The sequence below is a fragment of the Rhamphochromis sp. 'chilingali' genome (assembly GCF_963969265.1).
Source record: "Rhamphochromis sp. 'chilingali' genome assembly, chromosome: 5".
Lineage (NCBI taxonomy): Eukaryota > Metazoa > Chordata > Actinopteri > Cichliformes > Cichlidae > Rhamphochromis > Rhamphochromis sp. 'chilingali'.
Genome location: NC_137932.1, coordinates 21,782,078 through 21,803,447, shown reverse-complemented (window position 1 = coordinate 21,803,447; position 21,370 = coordinate 21,782,078). Strand labels below are relative to the sequence as shown.

The window sequence follows — 21,370 nt, the reverse complement described above, 5'->3', positions numbered from 1 at the left end:
ACACTCCTAGACATAGAATACAGAGTTCTTTCATTAGTGAATTCTGAAACAAACCACCTGGCCTTTAACAAGCTCTTTTCTAAAGGATAAGGAAGGGAGGATGGGAGTAAGGAAGTGATCTCTGTGGTGTTTTCGACCTTGAGGTACCATCCTGTGATTCTTACACATTAATTCTTGGGTCACAGAGAAAGAGAAAAACAACTAGTAAATGGGCCTTATTGAGTAACAGTTTTCCTGTATAATATCACTATAAAACAATATCCTGTAAATGCTACCATGGTATCAAAATATCACAACAGTACCGATATCCATAAACGGTAGCAACATAAACTACATTAACGGTAGTAACCAGCAGAGATGGGTAGTAATGCGTTACTGTAATCCGATTACTTTTTTCAACCGTGATTTTTTTGCGAGAATGTCTCATGATAGTGACGTAAGCGAGTGCGACGTTCGTGACAACAGCTGTGTGCAGATCAACAATGGATAATATATCGAGTGCGGGAGAGAGTATGAGCGTGCAGCATTCAAAGCGTGGAAGTACTGACCTTACTTTGAGTTTGATTCCATAAAAAGTGACGAAAACATTCGTGTTTGTGGGAAGAAAACTTATTTTTTTGCAAAAAAAACCCTAAACTTCCAAGCAAGCACAGAGTGCGCTAATGGGAAATTCACAGAGAAACTCGCGGATTCTTCAACTGACCGCTGCGGCACACCTGCACCAGGGTAAGCCTCCGCCTATACTCCTGCTTTACAGGTGAAAATAGAGCAACAGGACCGCTAGTCTTTGATTTTATTTATTTTCTGCTGTGTTTTACTTGCATCTATTTGAAAGACTGAGTGTAAACACAAAAAATATTTTATTTTTATGTGCTTGAATGTGCAGAAAACAGGTTTAAATATTAAACAAATTTTTTTCAGTCAGTGAATGTTGCATATAATTAAATTTTTTGATTGATGCATAAAGTTAAAAGATTAAAACTAATAAAACAAGTTTTAAAAAGAGACGTTTCCATTTGATTACATTCTGTATGATGGATTATGCAGAAAAAGTAGAATTGGGCTGAAAGATCTATCACTTTATCACCTATTCAGGTTGTAAATCGTGTTTTTAAAAAGTAACTAAGTAATTAATTACTTTTGAAAATAAGTAATCAGTAATGTAATGGGATTACTTTTGGGGGAAATAATCAGTAATTAGTTACTGATTACTTTTTTCAAGTAACTTGACCAACACTGGTAACTAGGGATGGGTACCGATATCGTTCTGACATAAACAGTAGTAACCAGACCGAAAAGCAGCGCACATTTCGGTGCTTTTTTTTTTCCTGAAATGTCACACACTTTGGATTCCAGCCAATCATTTTACCTTTGCAAGCGTAGTAGGCGGGTCCAGGTACGTACGTTCTTTTAGAGCAGAGCTACAGATTAAAAATGCCCAAGGCGAAGCGGTCAAAACTCTGGCTGTACTTCACAGCAAAAGAGAGTCCTGGCCCCTAGCCCTGCCAGTGTAGCAGGAATGATGACGGGTGATGATGGCAGCAGCAGCCGTTCTTCTCTGCGTGAGTAGCTTAATGTTGTTCGTGTGTAATTTACATTGAGTAGGCTAACCACGTTATTAAATTAATACATGTTAGGTGAACTAGCAAACACCGTCGTAGTTACATGCGGCTGTCTTCTTGTTTGATGGCAGATACTCCCTTCACCCTGACCAAAAAGGCTAAAATGACCAAAGAAAAAGTGGGAAACAGCTAAACATGAGAGGTTTTTGGACAAAATTTGTGTTTTTTCCATTGTTCAAGCCAGCGGTACCCAAACCTTTTTCACTAGGTCCCCCTTTGTTTTACAAGAAAAATGTCCCCCCCCCCCCCCCCGTGTGCGCACACGCACGCACTAACACATCCTCCAACCACACACGCCCATATTTTGCTCCATTGCGGTTTATTTCACACCTCAAACATTTAGTAAACAATTAAGCAAATACAAGTAATCTGCAGGTAGTAAGAAAATAAACTTCTAACTCTTTTACGCTACGTCCGCACCTACACGGGTATTTTTGAAAACGCAGCTGCTTCGTCCACACGTAAACGGCGTTTCGAATCACCGAAAACTGAGATTTTTTAAAACTCCTTTTTTGCGTTTACGTGTGGACGAGCATACAGAGTTCATCACACAACGTTAAAGGTATGTGCCTTTTTTCACGTCACGCTGTGCGCCACGTTATTGTTTACATGAGATGAATTGCAGAATGGCAGATAGTCAGATTAACAGTATTTTGTCTCTATCTTCAGGTTTTACATGCTTACATATAAACAAGCAGTTACTGTCCCTCCATTTAGAAAGGCAGAGGCGTCACGGTGTAATTATTTTACATGCAGTTGTTTTTTTTCCTGTGTAATAATATTCAACATTGCTATCAATACCTTTTTCAAAAAAATGCCTCTCTGTGCCAAATGGGTTCAAAAACATAAACATCTGTAGGCTACTGTTTGTTCGTGATTTAGACAGGGGGAACAAATTGTGGCAGGATCAGCCTGATATTATTTGTATCCCGTGTTAACTTTACTGTATAAAGAGCTAACATCTCCAAAATGTCAGGAGTAGTTAGAACTAAAAATCAAGCGTGCAGGATACTGTTTGTCCGTGATTTGGAGAGCAATTCTGCAGGGGAGACCTACCTCGGCACTTGTGCAGGTGAAGCCAAAGGGCAGATATGCTTCAAAAAACATTTTTTATTCAGTTTTATTCTTTGTTGCAGGTGAAATTGTACTGCAGAGAAAAAATAATAATTGTCTCAGTTCTGTTAATCACACCTACATCACCTTCTTCCAAGACTTTTCTCATTTCCATACTTTGTTCCTTCTTGTTTTGTTCCTCCTGTGACTCAGTTTTTACTTTCAGGGTAAAAATTCATTTCAGTCAAACTTCATATTTAATTGACATCACTTCAAAGTGAGGCTCCAAAGCAAAAGCATGTTTCATTCCATTAAACAATTGTTGCCTCCACTTCTCTCTACTTGTGTGCCCCCCCAACTAACATTTCCATCCTTAGTTGGAGGAATTTAGATGGAAGGAGACGAGTCAAAGATGCAGAAAATAAAAATTGGGCAGTTTTTCAGTCAGCTCTCCTCGATCATCTGATCTCGAGATTCACTCATTTTCTCTGAACTTTTCAAGCTGGTTTTTTGTTTCACATTTCTTCACAACGTGTTGGAGCCTTTTCTTCCTGCTTAAACGCAGTTTCTCTTTTTACATCCACAAAGAAACCACATACAGTCTGTTTCTGTGCATCCAGGCCCTCTATTCTGATCTCTAACATACATGTGACAATAAGTGATTTGTAAACATTAAACATAAGAAATAAACTGAGAGAACACGTAGTTGGGTGGAGAGAGAGGCTCAGAGGTTTCGTGTTTCTGATGTTTATCTGGTCATTTTTACACAGTCAAGCATCCAGAGCTCTGCTGCTGCTGCAGTTCCTTCACTCTTACACAAACACTTCCTCTACAGCTCTCAGAAAGAAATTACTTCATGTTAACAATGAGGAAGAGGAGGGTCTCAGTCCACTAAAATATCTGCTGTATTTTCTATAGCTGCAGTTGGATATCTTCATCTCTTAGACATCAGCCTGCATGTAGGAGTTTGATGCTTCGACTGTTTGTTCTTATGTGCTGTCTGTTTTCTAACAAGCTCTGTTAAAACAAAGGATGGAAACATTTATCTTTACTAACAATCTTCACACATTCATCGTCGTCAGTCATCTTTTTATTTTCATGGTGTCAAACACGTCATTGTCACAAATAGACACAATGTGCATCTGCTGAGTCTTCTCATCATTTCTCTTTACAATAGTTTTTCTTTTTTAAAAATGCATTCATGAATATCAGAGATGTAAATAGCTGATGAACCTCTCTATGAAACATGAACATCAACAAAAAATGGAAAGAACTGATAATTACTAAAGTTGCAGTGAGGATGTGACGTCTGACAAATAACAGGAAGTACAAACAGTCTTACAGAGTCATCAGTTCAGAGGGTGTGACAGTCAAGATCGAGAACAAGAAAGAAGTGAGACAGAGAAGCACGATGGATGAATTCAGATGGATTCAAATGTTTTCATGTCTGATGCTGATGATTCAGATCGCAGGTAAGAATACAGGAAACATTTTAATAGCAGTAAAACTAAATATTATCAATATCATTAGAGTCAATAACCTTTACAGTAAATAAGACAGCTGATCGTGCTCTGTTTATAAACCTGTGTCTGAAATGATCTTCACTCTGACTGTAAAAGTGCTGTATTCTAATTTATTTTTCCTATTTCTCTTTAATCTTCTCAACAGTATCTGTAAATGAAACATCCATGTTTATGAAAGTTGGAGATGACGTCACTCTGCCTTGTCTGAATGTGATAGATGAGCAGAATAACTGTGATGGGACTACGTGGATCTTTACTTCAAGAAACAAACCAACAACAGTAGAGCTGATCAAACTTGGACAGATTGGTGAACAAGCTAAAACTAAATCAGACAGACAGAGTTACAGTGAACTGTTCTCTGCTCATAAAGAAGCTCACAGTCGGGGATGTTGGTTGTTATTATTGTCGACAATACAAATTAGACAAAATACAATCTACACATACTCTGGTTCATCAGTCTTTGGTTGATCTCTCTGTTATTACCTGTGAGTATTTACATCAAAACATTTTCAGTTCAAATCTTTTCAGGACATAAAATGTTCAATAATCATACTGAAACTGATTAAGATAACTTGACTAATTTCCGCTCTGTTTGTCTCACTTTGTTACATTATGTTCACCAGTGACTGAACATAAGGACACTGATACGGTGATGTTAAGCTGCTCTGTGCTGACATATGAACAGTGTCATCACACAGTGAAGTGGCTGCTTACAGGTCGAGATGTGGACAAAGAGAACAAACAATTAGTGACTTCACAGACTGACTGCGCTGCCACTGTGTCTGTTCTGAAGAATAATTTTTTGTACTCATCACATCATAAAACACTGAAGTGTGAAGTGACTGATACTGAAACAGGAGAAGTGCAGCTGTTTACCTTCAGCTGTCAGACCTCAGGTGAGGAAACAGGTGAGATCATGATCAACTATTTAATACGACTAAAATCAGCTGAAGCTTGAAGTTACAACAGATGAAAAACATGGAAAAGTTTTGTTGTGTTGTTTCATTTATTCAGGTGACACAAAAACAACAAAGAAACCAGCCAGAAAAACTGAAACAACCACAACAATTAAGACGCTTCTAAAATCAGGTGATGTTACTAAAACAAAGTTGACCAGAAATATTTATTTATTTTTCAGTTCAAAGTGGCCTTTTAATGTGATTTACTGCACATGAAAAATACTTTCTCTCTTTTTTTAACTTCTAATTTCAGATGATACAACAGCAAAAACTGTGGAAAGTGAAAACACGACACCAAACAACAAATCATCTGCAGATTCACAACATGGTAACTCAACCATATGACTGCAAATGAAAAGTTAAAAATATACTGTAACATATATTTTACTTTTTATGTTTCTATTTTGGATTTTATATTTTTATATCAGATGTTTAATTACATTTATGTACATTTAGCTGAGTGACAGTCAGACATGTATCCTACAGGAAACATAAGATGGAAACTTTTGGTCTGAACATGTTTTCACTTTTGTATTAAACATAAATATTAAACATAAATATTTGTCTCTGAGTATCATGGCTGTGGGTGGAGATGTATTTATTTATTTAATCACTGTCTGTGAGAAAAATCACACGTCTGAACTCAAACGTTTCTGTTCATCAGATATTTAGACAGGAATAACTGACTTTGGTTCACATAATGTGAATGAAAGCAAATGTCTCTGATTATGTGCGTCTGTATTTTCCTCTTCATATAACTTTTCACCAGCTGACTGTGTAAACATGGCAGCCATCTTTAGCCTTTTTCCATATTTTAAACTAGAAAATGCTTTTGAATTTGAGTCCCTCAAACTTTCAGGTGTTTAACTTTATTGTGTACTTTACATTTAAATATTACATAATAAATAATTTAAACAGAAAACTGCAAAGAAGTCATGTGAATAATTAGAAGTTTTGATTCACTTTTTTCAGATTTTGTATCTTTGAGGTTCATAATTGTCTCTGTGGGATTGGCAGCACTTTTAATAACAGCTGTGACAGTCAACATGTGGACAAAAACTAAAGGTAAATTTAATCATGAGAAGTTTGAATGATTTTGAATTTTTATTTTAATATTAAATTGACTTTTTTTTCTCATTTTAGGGAAGAAAACACAGATGGATGAAAACACAGTGAGTACAAAACTCAATAATCCAACAGAACAAAAACTTCTAAATGTTTGTTTCTGATGCTGTAAACAACATTTCACAGATGATTTTGAATTTGTTGAGCTAAATGTGGTTCAGCAGAGGACTGAGAGTCAGAAGTTTATAAGTGAAAGGTTGTTGGTTTGAACCCCACATGTGAGGGTTTGTCTTGGGAAAGTGGATCATTGATGCTGTCATCTGCCTTTAAATCACTGAAATTATTATTAAATATTTGTGATAAAGTTGTAAAGCTTGTCCCAGCAGCTGACACACTGAAAGAAAACCAGCGGGATGCAAAGCAAAAGAATTTGAACAACAAATCACGAATTAACAAAACGCGACGCACCCCACTGCGCAAGGTGACGTCAGAGTGACGTCTTGTACACGTCAGTCCACTGAAGGGTTGTTTTGGAACGTCAGGCGACGTTTTTTTTCTGATGTCTACTAAACGTCAAGTGTTGACATCTGTAGGGTCTCCGTGTACGGGCTGTTTATAGTCCAAATTTGGTTGTGGACGTTGTTTCATTGTCAAACTCAGACTCAGTGTAGACGTCATTTTTATGCTGCTTCTATGAGCTCTGTGGTCCCATGTTTCCAGAGGGTGGAGGACATGGTTTCAATAGGCCACCAGCTGATTTTACTGTAGCTTTATTTATAGCTTTGTCTGTCTCCAGTTATCATCTGTGTCTGAGACAATGAAATGAAGTTATTAGAAAATGATCTGGAACAGTATTTGAAATTGGACCAGATCATACCAGTTATGTATGAAGGAATGCAGAGAGGTCAGCGAGCATCTCCACGATGGCGAGGGATCTGGAACTAAGACTAAAGTGAGCAGCTGCTCGGTGGATTTCGAGCAGATACTCCAGTTCATACATACACACTTCTACAAACTTCTCGTACTTTCCATTACAAATTCTCACAGTCCAGCTCTGATCACAACCACATTCAGTGGCTTTTACAATCGTGAGCGCTTCATAATAAACAGGATACTTGTAAGAATAAATCATATATAATGCAAATGCTCTTTTAAACTTATTAAACACATTGTACCCCTTTTAAAAGTCATTCCATTTTTTTCTCTAAAGGCTTAAACCATTATTATTTTAAATTTTAAGAAGGATTTCAAAAATGTGTAATATTTTAACACATTTCAATAAATGACCATTTTAACCTGGTTACAAACAAATAAGTTGATTAATTGAAATAAATGAACTAGTTTAAAAAAACAGGAAAATGTCAAACAACATAAACAACCCACATGCACTGAATAAATAAATACGCTAACACATAATAAATCATGTTTGTTTATAAATAATCTGTATTCATATGTGTCATGTTGATAACAACAATGTTGATATTTGTAAATAAAAGATTACATCTATTAATCATGTACATTTCCTGTCATAGACGTCCTCAGGTGGTGGTGGTGAAGGGCTGGGGTGGGTACTCCCTTGCAGTCTTGGGATGTGCTGCATTTTGTGCTCATGGCTGCAGGTGCTCCTGGTTGGGTGGCTGGGCTCTTCTTCCACTTGCAGGGCCTGGAGCCCAGTTTTTGGCTGGGTCTCTTCCTGGTTGGGAGTGGTCTAAGCCCCCCGTGGCTGCTTCACTCTGTTGGGTGGGTTGGCCTGCATCAGTATGTCCCAGTTGTCTCTCTGGGGCTCTTCAATGCACGCAGGCCCTTTTTTGGAGATGGGGGGAAGGGGGCATCAATTGCTGGCTGAAGCTTGTCTCAGACTCAGGCTAGTTTGCTAGTTTGACCTTTTTGTGTGTGTCTGTTGTCAAGTGTGAAAATAACTGTGGTTGGGATGCAGTCCCATGACTTGGGACTCATCTAAATGCTCTCAACTGGTATTTGCAGTGGGAGCAACAGGTGGGGGGCAACAGGTGCTCTTCAGGCACTGTGGTGCTCTGAGGCGTTGTCACTGTAAACTCAGGTTAGCAGTTGGTTGCACCCTGTGGCGGGGTGTGGGGAATGGGGTGCTTGCTCAGCCAATTGTTAGCTGTCTCTCTCACTCTTGGGGTAGTCTTCCAGCTCCCAGTCTTATATTTCCATGAAGGTGTGTGTGTGTGTGTGTGTGTGTGTGTGTGTGTGTGTGTGTGTGTGTGTCTCCAGTCACTGTGTTCAGGAGTCTGACGGTTTGAGGGAAGAAACTGTTTCGCAGTCTGGCAGTGAGGACCTGAATGCTCTGGTACCTCTTGACAGAAGGCAGCAGAGTGTAGAGTGTGTGTGTTAGGAGGGGGCGTGGGCTGCACAGACAGCAGTGGGTTGGGCCATTCATGTGTCTTTGCCGCCTGTACTGGGCGATGACAACCCCTCCTTTTTAATTACATCTTTGCAGCTAATGACACATCACCATGCACCATATAGTGGCTGAATGATCACATTCAGATCATGATTCTGAATCTCAGCTCTCAGACAAGATAGGATTTAAAAAAAGAAAAAGTATTTGTTTAAATCCAATCTGATATATTTTTTCTTGTTTATTTATTTGACAGGTACATTATAATAGCAGCCACTATCGTTCCCACAATATCATACAATTGATTTTCCCAAAAATCAGAACAGAAGTAGGAAAAAAGCCTTTTAAATTTGCTGCCCCTGTTTCCTGGAACAATCTGCAGAACGAACTAAAACTTTTAGAAATGGTTTTGTTGTAAGTCCATCTTAAAGAAAGGAGAGAATAACTCTTTTAGTCAGTGTGATTGCTTTTAATGTCGCTCTTAATGATCTGTTGTTGTATATTTCTCACATGTTTGTAGGAATATTGTTTTTTTAATTGTTATGTAATTATGTGATGCATGTACTTTTGACTTTTGCTGCCATGATGCCAGGTCTCTCTTGGAAATTAGATGTTAATGTCAATGAGATTTTTACCTGGATAAATAAAGGACTAATAATAATTTATTTGACAGGTACATTATGATAGAGATGAAGATGTTCCAGTCAACTATGAAAATGTGGGAGACTCAGCTGTTTCTATCAGACTGCACTGATCAATAACTTGCTGTTATGTTATCAGCATAATCTCATCTGGTTTTACACGTTAAATATCTTATATATGATTTGTCCAAGTGTGTGTGTGTGTGTGTGTGTACTTTTGTTTTAGTCTGAATAAAGATGTTTTTAATGTCCAAATTGTGTTGTATTTTGTCCAGTATGTGTTTTATAACGTGTCTTTAATGATCTTTAGAATCTGTATAAATATTCTGTTTTGTTTATGATAATTTGATCTCAATATTAAAACAAATTTCTATCCAGTTTCAGTGTTTGCTGCAGGTGAAACTGTTTTTATGCAAAATAAATAATTAATTTTCACAGTTTAGGGCTGAGCTCTTTTTTCATGTAGTACCCTTTTCTGTCCACCAGAGGTCCTCAGTCTGTCACGTTGTGTACAGTCACCTGATAATCACACCTGCGTCTCCAAAGGAATTTCTCATTACTCTCATTTGTGCCTCCTCATTTTCTCTCCTGCATCCTCCTGACTGTGACTCATAAAATATCAAATACTCTGAGTACACCATGATGAGAGAATATTGTAATTCCCCAAACTCCTTTTTAGAACAGAGGAGAGAGAAGAGAGAGCCATTTAGTGGTTGGGGAAACGAGACGAGTCAAAGATGGACAAACTGACAAATGAATAAATGGGTCCAAAACAGAGGCTTCATCAGTGTTTTAATCATTTGTGTTTCTTTTTTTTTTTCTTTTTTTTTTTTTTTTGTGTCCCGTTTGGATCTTTAGCCATCAGAATTGTTGTCTTAAGGCCAAGAAAGATGCCAAGCGGATTTATTTTACCAAGTGGATCATCATGGCCTTGCCATATTGGTCCATTTGATTGACCTTTATCATAATTATGAATTTATTTTATTTTCAGTTGCTACAAACGGGACAGACATGACTGGGGGATAGGACAGGGAGAAAGAATGAAAGAACGAGAGGGAGAGAAAGAAAACCAAAGGGGAAAAGAGACAGTGAGAAGGGGGGGAAGAAAGAAAAAAAACAAAAAAAACAACCTGTATGGAGAAAAAAAACAGAAGAGAAAGCAAACAACAAAGAGCAACATAATAAAAAAAACAGCACCATCACAATAAACTAGCTAGCAGTAGATATTAGTAGATTCTAAATAATAAACGATATTGTGCAGCACGCAAGATAGACAGCGCACAATGTGCTTTGAGGCAGCAGCCAAGAAAGCTGTAGTCCGCGTCTGTGAATACTCGTGTGTACACCTGTGTGCATACCTGTGTGGATCAGCATGCTTGCATTCCAAAGGTTTCTCCATGTAACAATCTGCTAGGGAGTGTGGGGAGCCACAGCCCCGTCCTCCAGGGTATGAAGCAGGTATGGAGGAGATCAAAACTCCAGACATCCAGAGGCCCCCAGAACACAAGAGACCAAGGAAGACCAACAGAGGGGCAGCCGTGCCACTGTCCCAGTAAGAGCTGAGGAGAGTCCCAGATGAGGGCTCAGCAGCCGCGGAGCAGAAGCCAGGGGGAGTTGCAGTGACGCGCCCGTGAGCTCCGCCGGCAGTCAGCTGGGCCTGAGTGACCGAGCCCCAGGCCGAGAGGCCGGGGGCACCCCACCTCCGAAGTGGCCCGAGCGAGCCCCAGGCTCCGATAAGCGGCCGCCAAGGAGTGAGCCGGTGTGTACCTGGACGCCCATCCCCAGACACGAAGAACCACCAACGCACCGATGTCTGAGGGAGTCCGCCACTGGCAGGGGAAGTGGAAAATCCCAACACAACAACGAGTACAAAGAGTTTACCCACGCTTATTTACCCACGCTTATTAGCACAGAGGAGCATAGCTGATGCTGTAGCAGTGGGACCGAAAATAGTTGGGCATTTTAAACATTCCGCCTTAGCCTACTCCCGCCTCGAGGACATTCAGGGACAGCTCAACCAGCCAATAAAGAGACTGCAACAGGACGTACAGACGCGCTGGAACAGCATGTATTACATGCTCCAGTCCCTCATTGAGCAAAAGCGAGTGCACGAACTCCCTGACTATCTCACCGCTCACCAATGGGCTCTTATGGAGACGATTGTTGCCATCCTCGCCCCCTTTGAGGAACTGACTAAAAAAGTGAGCAGCTACGACGCACTAGCCTCTGATGTCATCCCAGCTGTGACTGTGCTAGTGAGACTTCTAAACAGAGAAACAGACGAACAAATTTAAAATTAAATTTTGTTTTTTTATAATTATTTATTCAGTAATATGTTGCATACAACATGCTTTTCATTTTAAATAAATGTTCTTAATTCCAAACTAGTCCCTTGTTTGTTTGTTTTTTGTTAAATTATAAGACTAAAGCTGTTACCTGCAAATTTAAATCATGTTTTTATTAAGTACTCGGTATCGGTATCGGCGAGTACTGAAATGCAAGTACTCGTTTCCAAAAAAGTGGTATCGGTGCATCCCTAGCTTGGACGCAGAAGGGGCGTTATATTTCCTGATACCCTGATGTTATATATATGACTCCTCATTTATTGTTCTGGAAAGATCGATGCTGTTTGAGTGATCGTGCTCGGCTTCCCACATATATGTGTTTCAATAAAATCATTGTTTTGACGCACAATGGACCTCCAGTCGTTTGTCTCTTACCTCAAATACGAATTCAGGACACTCTTCGTCGAAATGCAGCGCTCCGTTTAGACATGACTGTCCATAAAAAGTCCGCCAAAAGGCTGGGCAGATATATAGATATATATATAGATATATAGATACATACAGTGGGCCAAAAAAGTATTTAGTCAGCCACCGATTGTGCAAGTTCCCCCACTTAAAATGATGACAGAGGTCAGTAATTTGCACCAGAGGTACACTTCAACTGTGAGAGACAGAATGTGAAAACAAAATCCATGAATTCACATGGTAGGATTTGTAAAGAACTTATTCGTAAATTAGGGTGGAAAATAAGTATTTGGTCACCTCAAACAAGGAAAATCTCTGGCTCTCACAGACCTGTAACGTCTTCTGTAAGAAGCTTTTCTGTCCCCCACTCGTTACCTGTATGAATGGCACCTGTTTGAACCCATCATCTGTATAAAAGACACCTGTCCTGAAGTTTGCCAGAGAGCACATGGATGATACAGCAGAGGATTGGGAGAATGTCATGTGGTCAGATGAAACCAAAATAGAACTTTTTGGTATAAACTCAACTCGTCGTGTTTGGAGGAAGAAGAATACTGAGTTGCATCCCAAGAACACTATACCTACTGTGAAGCATGGGGGTGGAAACATCATGCTATGGGGCTGTTTTTCTGCCAAGGGGACAGGACGACTGATCCGTGTTAAGGACAGAATGAATGGGGCCATGTATCGTGAGATTTTGAGCCAAAACCTCCTTCCATCAGTGAGAACTTTGAAGATGAAACGAGGCTGGGTCTTCCAACATGACAATGATCCAAAACACACCGCCCGGGCAACAAAGGAGTGGCTCCGTAAGAAGCATTTGAAAGTCCTGGAGTGGCCTAGCCAGTCTCCAGACCTCAACCCCATAGAAAATCTGTGGCGGGAGTTGAAAGTCCGTGTTGCTCGGCGACAGCCCCAAAACATCACTGCTCTCGAGAAGATCTGCATGGAGGAATGGGCCAAAATACCAGCTACTGTGTGTGCAAACCTGGTAAAGACCTATAGTAAACGTTTGACCTCTGTTATTGCCAACAAAGGTTATGTTACAAAGTATTGAGTTGTATTTTTGTTATTGACCAAATACTTATTTTCCACCCTGATTTATGAATAAATTCTTTACAAATCCTACCATGTGGATTCATGGATTTTTTTTCACATTCTGTCTCTCACAGTTGAAGTGTACCTCTGGTGCAAATTACTGACCTCTGTCATCATTTTAGGTGGGGGAACTTGCACAATCGGTGGCTGACTAAATACTTTTTTGGCCCACTGTATATAGCATCCCGAAAATTCAAAGTACGACGGGAGAAGGTACATTGTTTGTGATTGGATCAGCAAGACTGAAGGTTGTGGGGTTTTTTTTTTATCCACCCCTTACCACAACCTGTGATCAGAATTTGTGGTAACCAATCACAGTCAACCTCATATTTGTGTTGTGTGATGCGAAATCTCTGCACCAACAAAAAACACATTTGACCGTAAGTACCCTAGTTAATCTCAATTACTGTTCGACTTTGCTAACTAAAAGCTAAGCGATGATTCCGAAACATTACTTTGTCCTTTTAAGCGCATGTTACATGTTAGCTTTGTAGTAAGCAAAAAAAAAAATCATGCTAACCTTGGTCCGTTAGGAATGCCATTTTAGGTGAGGCATGTTAATAAGGTCATTAATATGGTACTCAGTTTAGCCACTTTATATTATTTAAAATACGGTTTTATAACACTTGTTACATTAGCCGGATTAGGCTACACGGTACTGCACTGCCATCCCAGATAGCAAGACGACATTGAATTGATGTTGATTTTTTCATCCGATCCGTAGTTATGGTCAGGGTTGAAATGTTAATGTTGTAAATAAACTCCTTCCTATCTAAAATATAACAGGACACCAGAGTATATTCTCCAGCATCTCACACTTCTGATAATCAGTCTGCTTGACGTTTATTCAGCTGTGTAAAAACTATAACTTTAATCTCAGCCAAACAGATTTACTCAGGAACAAATAAAATACTAAAAAAAGCCAAACAATATCATCTTTAACTTATCTAAGTGACTTATATATATTTAACCTGAGTAGCGAAAGATGGCGGTGGGTTTGAAAACGATGTGCCGGGAGTCCGGTGTTCTCACGGGCTCTAGTGAGCCTTGCCCCCGGCTAGCTATCGAGCTAGTGGGTAACAGACGTCTCCGAAAACGTCGGAGTGCTTTTGAAAATATGTGGTGTCTTGATAAACTGAGCAGATATTTGAGGTTTAACAGCTACATTCTCTCTGAAAATATGTTAAACGTTTATTTTGTGACCCAGAAAGAATAATAAGAGTAACATTAAAACTAACTAGCTGCTGCCATTGTTGGAAACTGAGCAGGGCTGCGCTATGAATTCTGGGACAGAGCTTCTTCTTCAGGGTTTAACGGCAGCTAGCATCCTTGTACATGCAGTGCTGCCATCTTCTGTTTCCGTCCGTTATTACACTCTTAAATCCTACTACTTATTCCTGTGTCTTTTGTGATCTTACAAAGCTTCAAACGATGTTGACAATTTTGATAGTCGACGTAATCGTGGCAGCCCTACTGCAGACTGAAAGACAAACTCCATGAACTGAAAACTGACCTTAAATATGAGTGTGGCAAATCCACAGTGAAGAGAGATAATAATACTGATTATTTTTAAAAGTTCCTAGAATCCAAAACTAATGCACAGAAAGCCACAAGGTAGACAAACAAAGTGTACAACTTGAAACAGAACAACAGAGTAAAGAGCTGAGGAAAGCTGAGGGCTTAAATACTTGATTAGGGAGAGAGGACGCAGCTGGGAGAAACAAGACACAGGTGAATTGAATCAAACAAGTATGACCAGTGGAAGCAAAAGCAAGTGCACAAAAGACTAGACGTCAACAATATAAAGTAGTAACCAACTAAAGATAGGACACAGTAATGCAGACTTTGCACTAGGAACACAGAATGGCAGGAGAACAGCCTCAACGAGTAAAGAAATGAATAATGAACAGTATATGCAGAAAATAAAGAATAAAGTTAAAAGACAGCATGGTCTTCAAGAACCCAGAGTACGATACAAAAATGTCGTTTTATTTAAGTGAACAAAACAATGTAGACCATGTTCATTTTGTTAATAAGTTGGGAAAAAAAATAAAAAACACTGGAAAATAACTCTAAATGTTAGAAATATTCCAGTGTCAGAAAATCAGCACTGCTCAGTGTTAGCCAAACTGACTAGGTTACTTTTAAACATATAACACTGTCAAAAGTGTTAATTTAACACTCAACAGTGTTGTATTTAACACTCAGAGGTGTGGACCCATATAGACACTCTCCAGTGTTAATTTAACACTGGAGATTTTGCTGTGTATGATCAAAGCATGATGGAAAACATCTAACATTTTAACTTGCATAAAATGTTTAAGGGGAATATGGCCTGAAAATATAACATGAATTAAGAAGTAATTTTTTGATATCTTTGAGGTTGGAGACAATGCAGAGAAGCATTCGGTGGGCAAGAGGAAGACTGATCAGTGTAACTGCAGCAGATCAACTTCTGCGTGACTTGGCTGAATTGATTCAGGAGGTTGAACTGTCTACTCAGCATGGCCAACAAGGTAAGCACATATTGTGTCGATTCCTTGACTCATCAAAAGTGTCAAATAAATTATGACTCTGTCTTAACCTATTTTCCAAATACACCAAACGCTTTTATATTTTCAGGCTCTTTTGGATACCAGGCACCAGAGGTAGAGGTAGATCCCTTTACCTTATCACTCGGGAACAGCTTTCATTCCTGAAGTCATGTGGATTCACTGCACCTCAGATGGCTGATGTTTTGAATGTTTCACTTCGTACAATTCGAAGACGTCTACGGTCAGTGACTTTTGAAACCAGTGTGACTTTGTGACACACACTCACTGTTTATTCAAATTAAATGGTATTGTGAAGTTGTAAAAATTTGTATATTTGAATGTGCACTAACTAGTCAAGTAATGACGTGTGTTGTTATGGCAGTGATAAAATACTCGTGTTCTTTTTGTCTGATTTCAGACAGTATCATTTCACCCGTGCATCAATGTATGCGGAACTGACTGACAGTGCCTTGGATGAACATGTGCAGGACATTGTCGCTGGCAATGAACAAATTGGTCCTGAGGCTGTCAGAGCCTCCCTGCGAGTACGTGGACTACGTGTACAGTGAAGGAGGGTTCGAGCAAGCATGTTACGAATAAATCCTGGAGCAGCTGCCCTTAGAGCAGTTTTGCGGAGACCAGAACGAAGAACATATCAGGTTGCAGGTCCAAACTCATTGTGGCACATTGATGGAAATCACAAGCTGATAAGGTAACCAAGCACACTGATTTGTTGAACACCTATTTTGACCAAAGTGAAATTCCGCATTACATCAAATATAATTGTTGAACAGTAAGACACATCCAATAGAGCCAGGCCCTGGGATGGGCAGTCCTCTAACACAGCGGTCCCCAACCCCTGGGCCTCGGACCGGTACCGGTCCGTGAGTCGTTTGGTACCGGGTCGCGAGAGTTGAGGCTCAGGTGTGAAATGTATGGTTTTCAGAGTTTTTATCGGTTTTCAGCATTATTTTGTTATCGTTTTTATCGTTAACTCGGTTTTCCTGGGTCTTTTCACGTGTGTTATGAATAAATCTTCTTTTTTTCGGTACCGGTACTAGTTTTATTTTGTCGTATTTATCCGCAACACCTTAAAGGCCGGTCCGTGAAAATATTGTCGGGCATAAACCGGTCCGTGGCGCAAAAAAGGTTGGGGACCGCTGCTCTAACACAACTGGTTATGTTTAAAGGGGAAAATGAGAGAACACAGACAGCGCAAGCAAAATACAGAGAAGAATTCAAACTTGACATGCAATAGTGCCAAGAAACACACAATTAAGAGTGTGTGTTTCCATTGTTTCAATAACAGAAATAAGATTTTTCTTCTTATGGACCACGGTTTTAGGTGGAGGATAGTCATTCATGGGGCTATTGACACTTAGAGTCCCAGAGAGCAGCCATTTGGCTTTTCTACCTCCATCCATCCATCCATTTTCAACCGCTTATCCGAGGCCGGGTCGCGGGGGCAGCAGCCTAAGCAAAGAGGCCCAGACCTCCCTCTCCCCAGCCACCTCCTCCAGCTTATCCGGGGGAATACCAAGGTGTTCCCAGGCCAGCCGAGAGATATAATCTCTCCAGCGTGTCCTGGGTCTTCCCCGGGGCCTCCTCCCGGTGGGACATGCCTGGAACACCTCGCCCAGGAGGCGCCCAGGGGGCATCCTTGTCAGATGCCCGAACCACCTCAGCTGACTCCTTTCGATGTGGAGCAGCAGCGGCTCTACTCTGAGCCCCTCCCGGATGGCCGAACTTCTCACCCTATCTCTAAGGGAGAGACCAGCCACCCTTCGGAGGAAGCTCATTTCCGCCGCTTGTATCCGCGATCTCGTTCTTTCGGTCACTACCCACAGCTCGTGGCCATAGGTGAGGGTAGGGACGTAGATCGACCGGTAAATTGAGAGCTTCGCTTTTACACTCAGCTCCCTCTTCACCACGACGGACCGGTGCAGCGTCCGCATTACAGCAGCTGCAGCCCCAATCCGTCTGTCAATCTCCGGCTCCCTTCTCCCATCACTCGCGAACAAGACCCCGAGATACTTGAACTCCTCCACTTGGGGCAGGAACTCATCCCCGACCCGGAGAGGGCACTCCACCCTTTTCCGGCTGAGAACCATGGCCTCAGATTTGGAGGTGCTGATCCTCATTCCCGCTGCTTCACACTCGGCTGCGAACCGTTCCAGTGCGAGCTGGAGGCCCTCACCTGATGAAGCCAACAGAACCACATCATCCGCAAAAATCAGAGATGAGATTCTGAGGCCACCAAAGCGAAAGCCCTCCGCCACTTGGCTGCGCCTAGAAATCCTGTCCATAAAAATTATGAACAGAACCGGAGACAAAGGGCAGCCCTGGCGGAGCCCATCACCCACCGGGAACGAGTCCGACTTATTGCCGGCAATGCGAACCAAGCTCCTGCAACGGTTGTATAGGGATCGAATGGCCCGTAGCAATGGGCCAGACACCCCATACTCCCGCAGCACCTCCCACAGGACACCCCGAGGGACACGGTCGAATGCCTTCTCCAAGTCCACAAAACACATGTAGACTGGTTGGGCAAACTCCCATGCGCCCTCAAGTACCCTCGAGAGGATAAAGAGCTGGTCCAGTGTTCCGCGACCAGGACGAAAACCGCATTGTTCCTCCTGTATCCGAGGTTCGACTAGCGGACGAACTCTCCTTTCCAGCACCCTGGCATAGACTTTCCCAGGGAGGCTGAGGAGTGTGATCCCCCTGTAGTTGGAACACACCCTCCGGTCCCCCTTCTTAAAGATGGGGACCACCACCCCGGTCTGCCAGTCCACAGGTACTGCCCCTGATCTCCACGCAACATTGCAAAGGCGTGTCAACCAGGACAGCCCTACAACGTCCAGAGCCTTCAGGAACTCGGGGCAGACCTCGTCAACACCAGGGGCTCTGCCACCAAGGAGTTGTTTAACTGCCTCAGTGACCTCGCCCCCGGATATTGGCGGGTCATTCCCCTCATCCCCAGACTCTGCTTCCTCCTCGGAAGACGTGTCAGTGGGATTAAGGAGGTCCTCAAAGTATTCCTTCCACCGCCTGACAATTTTCTCAGTCGACGTCAACAGCGCTCCACCAGCACTATACACAGTGCAGGTAGAGCACCGCTTTCCCCTCCTGAGACGCCTGGCGGTTTGCCAGAATCTCTTCGAGGCAGTCCGAAAGTCTTTTTCCATGGCCTCTCCGAACTCCTCCCACACCCGAGTTTTTGCTTCAGCCACTGCCCGAGCCGCATTCCGCTTGGCCTGTCGATACCTGTCAGCTGCCTCCGAAGTCCCACAGGCTAACCAAGCCAGATAGGACTCCTTCTTCAGCCTGGTGGCTCCCTTCACCTCTGGTGTCCACCATTTGGTTCGGGGATTACCACCACGGCAGGCACCAACCACCCTGCAGCCGCAGCTCAATGCAGCAGCTTCGGCAATGGAGACGCTGAACATGGTCCATTCGGACTCAATGTCCCCAGTCTCCCTCGGAATGCTGTTGAAGCTCTGCCGGAGGTGTGCGTTGAAGATCTCACGGACTGGGGCCTCTGCTAGACGTTCCCAGCACACCCTCACTACGCGTTTAGGTGTACCAGGTCCCCCGCCACCTGATCCAACTCACCACCAGGTGGTGATCAGTTGACAGCTCAGCCCCTCTCTTTACCCGAGTGTCCAGAACATATGGTCGCAGGTCTGGTGATACGATTACAAAATCGATCATCGACCTACGGCCTAGAGCGTCCTGGTGCCACGTGCACTTATGGACACTCTTATGTTCGAACAGGGTGTTCGTTATGGACAAACTGTGATTAGCACAGAAGTCCAATAACAAAGCACCGCTCGGGTTCAGATCAGGGAGGCCGTTCCTCCCAATCACGCCCCTCCAGGTCTCGCTGTCGTTACCCACGTGAGCATTGAAGTCTCCCAGCAGGACAACAGAGTCTCCAGGTGGAGCACCTTCCAGCACCCCCCCCCCCCCCCCCCCCCCAGGGACTCTAAGAAGGCTGGGTACTCTGAACTGCCACTCGGCGCATAAGCGCAGATGACAGTCAGGACCCGTTCCCCGACCCTAAGGCGCAGGGAACAAACCCTCTAGTCCACCGGGAAAAACCCCAACGTACCGGCAGCAAGGCGAGGGGATATTAGAATACCCACCCCAGCCCGCCGCCTCTCACCAGGGGCAACTCCAGACTGAGACAGAGTCCAGCCCCTCTCCAGGAGACTGGTTCCAGAGCCCAAGCCATGCGTAGAGGTGAGCCCAACTATATCTAGCCGGTACCTCTCAACCTCACGCACTAATTCAGGCTCCTTCCCCACCAGAGAGGTGACATTCCATGTCCCTATTGCCAGTCTTGGCAGCCGGGGGTCAGTCCGCCAGGGCCTCCGCTCCTGGCCGCCACCCGACACACAATGCACCCGACCCCTATGGCGCCTCCTGTGGGTGGTGGGCCTGCGGGAGGATGGGCCCATGTCTCCTCTTCGGGCTGTGCCCGGCCGGGCCCCATGGACTAAGGCCCGGCCACCAGGCGCTCGCCCTCGAGCACCCTCCCCGGGCCTGGCTCCAGGGCGGGGCCCCGGTAACCCTATCCCGGGCAGGGTAAACTGTTCCCTCGATGTCCTTTTCATAAGGGTCTTCTGAATCACTTTTTGTCTGGTCCCTCACCCAGGACCAATTTGCCATGGGAGACCCTACCAGGGGGCAAAAGCCCCCAGACAACATAGCCCCCGGGATCCCTGGGACACACATAAACCTTTATTTGGCAATAGCTTTATTGCGATGTCTGATGTGTTTGGTTTCTTTTTTGTACCTGTTCATTTGAAGGACCAAAGTGTTTTCTTTTTTGTACCTGTTCATTTGAAGGACCAAAGTGTTTTGGGTTTGAATCGCTACCTTATCGTGGTGGCTTTTCTACCTTTTAAGTAAAAATCATGTAGACTGAACATACAGGTCAATTTGAGGAAGTGATGTCACCAGAAATGACTGGTACATATCTTTATAGGAGGGACTTTTTTAGACACAGTGTGACAAACAAGAAGAAAACCCAAGAGACACAATGGTGGAATGCAGAGGGATTCAAATGTTTTTTTTCTCTAATGGTACATATACTTCAATTATCAGGTAAGGATACGTGTACATTTACAAGTAGAATTTCAAACTTTTACTTGGTTGAAAGAGATGTAAACACAAAACGTTTGCCCAAGTTTAGAGTGTCTTCATCGTCAGGGAGAAACCACTTTCAGTTTAATTAAGTGAAAAAGATTGAATTAAAAAAGATGCTATATAGTATAAGTATCATTCTATTTAGTCATTCAGGCCCCCCTCAAATAATTTCTTTGTCAAAATGAGAAATACTATTTAAAAACTGATGTATCTAAAATTATTATAATCATAATCATATTATATAATCATTTTTGCATTTGTTTCTGATTTTACCAGCAACAGAAGTTCAGGACTCTGTCCTGTCAGAGTTGGAGATAAAGTCACTTTGTCTTGTGGAAATGTGAAAGATGATCAGGAAAAATGTAACAGCACTACCTGGCTCTTCACTACATCTAGAAAGCCGAGCGCAGTGACACTGTTTGAAAATGGGAAGATGCATGCAAATGCTAAGAATAAATCACCCAGACTAAGTGTGACTGTGAACTGTTCGCTGGTGATAAATGTCACAGCTGAGGATGTTGGTGATTACACCTGCAGAATGTTCAACAAATCAGGAAAACAAGAAGGTCCAGGTTTTATAAACAGACTCTTTCCTGTTAACAGTGG

The 21,370-nt window shown here is 42.3% G+C and overlaps 1 protein-coding gene across 1 annotated transcript; it reads left to right on the top strand.

Moving 5' to 3' along the window:
• The first annotated feature begins 4,806 nt into the window (after positions 1–4,806).
• Positions 4,807–9,405, top strand: LOC308397742 (uncharacterized protein). The gene is made up of 6 exons (XM_080883829.1): positions 4,807–5,106; positions 5,213–5,287; positions 5,411–5,485; positions 6,130–6,222; positions 6,301–6,329; positions 9,261–9,405. The coding sequence occupies exons 1-6, from the start codon at positions 4,851–4,853 to the stop codon at positions 9,339–9,341; spliced, it is 609 nt and encodes a 202-aa protein (XP_080739955.1). The 5' UTR covers positions 4,807–4,850; the 3' UTR covers positions 9,342–9,405.
• The last annotated feature ends 11,965 nt before the right edge of the window (positions 9,406–21,370 follow it).

What these genes read in the sequence shown, in the direction of transcription:
- LOC308397742 (XM_080883829.1), top strand. Translation starts at nt 4,851, where the DNA reads ATGTTAAGCTGCTCTGTGCTGACATATGAACAGTGTCATCACACAGTG. An exon ending in TAAGACGCTTCTAAAATCAG is followed by an intron (nt 5,288 to 5,410) that starts GTGATGTTACTA and finishes TTCTAATTTCAG; the next exon opens with ATGATACAACAGCAAAAACT. An exon ending in ATCTGCAGATTCACAACATG is followed by an intron (nt 5,486 to 6,129) that starts GTAACTCAACCA and finishes CACTTTTTTCAG; the next exon opens with ATTTTGTATCTTTGAGGTTC.